The 5117-nt window shown below is 54.7% G+C and overlaps 1 protein-coding gene across 1 annotated transcript in view; it reads left to right on the top strand.

The window, feature by feature from the left end:
• The window catches only part of NSD2 (nuclear receptor binding SET domain protein 2), a 59842-nt gene extending 58011 nt beyond the window's left edge, over positions 1 to 1831 (top strand). The window contains 1 exon segment of the mRNA XM_045881626.3: positions 687 to 1831. Within this exon segment, the coding sequence (XP_045737582.1) occupies positions 687 to 958 (272 nt within the window). The 3' untranslated portion in view covers positions 959 to 1831.
• The last annotated feature ends 3286 nt before the right edge of the window (positions 1832 to 5117 follow it).

Raw genomic sequence — 5117 nt, forward strand, 5'->3', positions numbered from 1 at the left:
GGCTCTCCTCTCCCGGTCACAGATTCGCTGGTGACTCAGGTAGTGAGGCCCAGCCTGGGGAGGTCTGCACATGGAGTCAGCGTTTGCGGCGCGAATGGTCGTGGAACCTCTGAGGCTGCCCCGAGCGGAGGCCACACCAGAGCTGATGGCATGGGAGGAGGGGACAGGCCAGGAGGGGACAAGCAGTGGGCTCTACCTCGCGCTTTCAGCCTCGTTTCGGACAGATTGTAGGCGCCACTGTGAAAATGTCCACTGGGGTCTCAGAAGAAAAACAGGCCTTTAGCCAGAGAAACTGAAAAGCTATAAAAGGAAAAGTCCGACACGTTTGAGTGTTAAAAAAAGCAATTATGACAGAGCACGGTTTCATAGGCAAATGGGAAAGCTCTCTGCAGGAGGTGTGATGGTGCCCCGTACACACTGACGTCAGGAAGACCGCGGGTCCAGGCCACGGCGGAGTCACAGGAGAGAAGTCGGCGTGTCAGCGGGGCGCGTGCCCTCCGCCGGGCCCTCCGCCGGGCCTGCCCGCCTTCGCTTCCCTTCACGTTTTCACAGCTCGGCAGGAAGCAGTGTCTTGTCTTAACCTGTGTCTGTCTCACTGGATGGTTTTAAAATTGGTTTTCAACCATGAAGAGGTTAGAAGTTGTTCGGTTCTGTCACTTCTGCTAATTTGTCATGTTTCATTGCAGGGAAGTGGGAATGTCCTTGGCATCATTGTGACGTGTGTGGCAAACCTTCCACTCTGTTTTGCCACTTTTGCCCCAATTCGTTTTGCAAGGAACACCAGGACGGGACAGCCTTCAGCTCCACCCAGGACGGGCGGTCCTACTGCTGCGAGCACGACTTGGGGGCAGAGTCGGCTCGAAGCGCCAAGACTGAGAAACCCTTTCTGGAGCCCACCAAGTCCAAGGGGAAGAGGAAGAGAAGAAGGTGCTGGCGGAGAGTCATGGAAGGCAAATAGCGCCAGGCAGCGGCTTGGCCAGATCCAAGGGTAGAGGGCCACGCGGGGGACTGGCCCGGAGGACCCAGCCGTGTAGGCCTCCTGGGGGGGGAGCGCCTGTCCACCACTGAGCCATCCTCAGCAGCGCCCGCTGCGTCTGCACTGACAACCCGTCTGGGCCGCGAGGTTCAGAAGGTTCCCGGACACACAAGCCTTAGTACAGAGCATTACAGCTACACTTGAATTTCTGAGAATGTCAAGGTCCCCTCCCACTCTATTTTTGTAGGTTAAAGTTATAATTGAAAATTAATTGGCATATGAAATGTTTCTATCTCACCCGAAACGTAGAGAGTAGTATTTTTCTAAAGGATCACTATTATCTCTTTAATCTTAACAATGTTACTTGGCCTGCTTACCTGTCTTCATCACTCAGGAGAGACCAGGGTGGGGCCTGGGCAAGGACTCAGACCCTGGATTCCCTGGAAACCATGATTTTGATCATTATTTTGCTCTTATGAAACAGCTGTATGATTTTTTTTTTTCGTACTAATGTGAAATTTTTCCTCAAAACGCTTCTTTTCCATCCTAGTGAGCAGCCGGCCCCAGGAGCGGTGGTAGTGGTAGCGTTGTTGTAAGATGCCCCCGTGGCTTGTTCTGACGTGGATCTGGACTGAGTGGCGCCGCGGCGTCAGCCTCCCAAGTGTGGGGTCTGCGCGGCCCAGCCCCTCCCGAGCGGGCTGGGGCTGGCGCTTCTCACCTGCCTGCCTCCTGAACGCACTCGGTTCTTGCCAACATTTGGGGGAAGACTTTGTATATTTTTTTCATTTGGCTTTTCTCTACCAGTTTCTGGCTTTTATTCTCAATATATTTTTGCTAAACTTGTTTCACAAATTACCACCGACTGAAATGTGTATTTACTGATGCGGCCCCGAGTTGTCCCAGCGAAAGGAGCGGAACTCGGTAGTGAGTTTGTGTCAAGAGAGGAGTTCGTGACAATGGCTCTGTAGAAGCTGTGTTGTGCCCTGTGGTGACGGTTGGGTGCAGGGCAGGTGCTTGCCACCCTGGGGACCCAGAGCACGTGGGAGACGTGCATTTCCAAAAAAATGTTCCCTCAGGGTCTGAGGAGAGACCCGGAGTTTAGAACTGTCCCATCTAGTTACTGCCACCGAGTCACACGTGTGGGTCTGTTTGTGGAAAACGTGCTCAGCCAGGACGCTGCGGAGAAGCGCTCGCGCCGGGGCTCCGGGCCTGTGCCGTGGGCGCGGCAGCGGGCGGGCGCCCGGCCTGGGTTTCCCCGGGAGATGGCCACTAACTTTCCTTTATTAGAAGGCCCAGCCCCACAAAGTGAGAAGCTGCTGGGAATATGAAGTTGTCTTCTCTCTCTCGAAGTTCCTCTTGACTGTGGGGAGTCCGGAGCGCCCCGAGGGCAGGGGTCCTGTCAGACCACCCGCGTGCCCTCCGTGGGGCCTGCAGTCTCCGTGCTCGCAATGGGAGGGAAGGGGATACTCAGCGGCAGATGCCGTCTTCTGCTCTTTCTTCTTAAGATAACCTAAGGAGGACATGTATCCTGCAGAGACGTATACACAGCCCTTCTTGAAAACTGCTCCTGAGGTCTCCTGCTCCTTGCACAATTGCAGGATGTCCTTGGACCCAGAGCCCTGGTCACGGCTTCTCCGTGGTTCTGTGACGTGAGCTCTTGGGGGCGGTGGTCTCTGCCAGGTTCTGACCGCAGGGAAGAATCTGCTCCTGGTGTGAGGCTCCCTGGTGTCTGCAGGCCCGCGCCTCCCCCAGCACTAAGAGCAGAGTTTTACTGACTGTGGCGGTCCCTTTGGTGCCTCTCCTACCGCCGTCCTGGAGAAAGGAGCCATACACGGCGACCCAGGAGATACGGGACCTTGGTCATCAGTTGACTCCTGCATGTGGCTCAGGTGACCTCCGGAAATGCACTTGCTTTGGTAAGACACGGGGACTGGGCGGGGGGGGGGGAGGGGGGGCTCAGTTTAGAACTCTTAATTTCTCTCAAATCGTCCTAAGAAAATACTGGATTGTTGTATAGATTTATGCTCCTTATTCCCCGAACAACTTGGAAGGTTGTTCCAGCAACGGGTCCGGCGGCGCTCTGGGCCAGGGCCCAAGGCCGTGGGGGCCCTGCAGGAGTCCGCTCTTCCGAGGCCCGGGGCCTGGGGTGCGGGCCACGCGCCTCGCTTGTCCTTTCCCACCAGCGAAGGGACTTCTGCAGAAGTCAGACCATCAGACTGGGCTTGCAGTGCACTTTGGGGAGCAGATTAACTTATTTTTGTATTTGACGTAGTAAAAATCTTGTGATTTCTTGAGTCACTTTGATATTTTCAAATTCTACGATCTTTCTGAAGGAAATACTGGAAAAATTATTTTAAATATGGTTATCCTCTTTCCAAAAACTGTTGAACTAATGAGCAAATAACACTAACTTTGAAAAACCTCTAGAAAACTGGTTTATAAATCTGAGTACAACCAGGCTGCAGCGTGGCGGCTGAGCCCAAGGGCTCTCCCACGGCGGCCAACGCGCTTCGCTCCGAGTCAGAGGGAGAGCTCGTGTAGGGGGAGTCGGTCTTTCTGAACACCAGCTTCAGTCCTTTGTCATGAACATGAAGCAGAAACAAAGCGAAAATTGCCCCATCTCCGGATTCCTCAGCATCAGGAACGGCCGGCACCGTGGCCCCAGCGAGGTCGCGCCTGCCCGCGCCAGCACCGGTCTCCGGGTGTCGGGCCCGGGGACGTGTCCACCCCGGCACTCATGACATGGGACCACTAGGGGAGTCGAGCGTGGCGCCCACGGCGCGCGGGGGAGACACCGTTTGCCCCGTCACGGGAGGAGCCGCGCACGACACCCCGCCTCCCGGGCCTCCCACCCGCTCAGGCCTGCGCTTCGGATGCCTCTCAAGTTGTGATCCTGACCACACAAGCCACAGGGTGTGTAGTGCCCACCTTCCAGAACTACAGATAAGCCTGTTTTGATGAAAATTAACACAAATGACTGTTGCCAAATTCTCGATCCTCCGAGCAGCATGTGTTGGGTGTTTGTCAGTCACTAGAGTGAATTGCTCACGGGCGTCGTGGTGTCCGCCGTACCCTGTTGAGATGTGAAACGCCCTGTCCGAAATTAAATACGAACTGAAATGGTCTGTCGGCGTCGGAGCTTCCTGCAGGATGAGGTCAGGCTCCTTTTAGGAACACTCGGTGCTCTCACCAGTCCAGATAGACTTAAAAACTTGAAGTTCCTTCTGGGGGGTAACAGACTGAACTGTAGACGTGAGAACTTCCAGTCAGGGGAAAATAGCATTTAAAGTGGGACATTGTGTTTGGAAAACTGTGTATGAGTATTTTTGTATTAAAATTTTTTTAAAGGCTTTTTTTTTTTTTTTCTTAAACGTATTTTATATGGGATTGCATTTTGAAGTTTGGGACTTCCCACTTTTCCAGTTCCTTTGGCACCTGGCACAGCCCTGACATGCCCCCGTCCCCCGACTGCCGTCCCGCTCGCGACTTGCCAGGGAGAGGCTGACGGGGCCTCGGGAGGTTCAGCCAATACCAGACACAGTAAGTGGGGCTCTCCTTCTGGAAAAATGCCCACCCCCTTCTTGGGGTAAACAATTTGATTACCAAAAATCCCCATTAAAGGAGAAACGGTCAGGAGAGGAGCTGCCGACTCCTCTCAGCTGGCGCTCGCTCAGCTCCAGGTCCTCTGTCTTCTCCGATAAAGAGCCTCTGGCCGTGTCAGCGGGGGGTGACCGTCCTGCGGCCCCCACCCGCCCCCCACCCCGAGAGGGCCTGCGGCCCTGGAGCAGAGAGGCCAGGCTGGCCCGAAACACAGCTCCGGGGCTTTCTTTAGAAAAGCTGTACTTTAATTACTCGGATCGTTTGTACAATGAAAACAGGCACCAGGAGACTGGTCTCAGTGCTCACAACCGTACAAAAGACAAATACAAAACCTGCGCGTGGCGTGTGCGGCCCGGCGTCTCCCACTCCGGGGCATGTGGCAGGCCGTCCCCACCCCGTTCTCAACTGTGCTGGGCCTCACTCTGGTCCCCTCAACCTCGTGGGATGGGAAGAGCGGCGCACTACCAAGGAAGAGCCCTCCCTCACGGTCAGTGGAATTTAAGAAAAAAATAAAAAAAAGATAAAAGTTAACAGGCAGAGC

Source organism: Mirounga angustirostris, unplaced genomic scaffold (assembly GCF_029215605.1).
Source record: "Mirounga angustirostris isolate CCGP_5_RB_7025 unplaced genomic scaffold, mMirAng1.0.hap1 SCAF_2, whole genome shotgun sequence".
NCBI classification, from domain to species: domain Eukaryota; kingdom Metazoa; phylum Chordata; class Mammalia; order Carnivora; family Phocidae; genus Mirounga; species Mirounga angustirostris.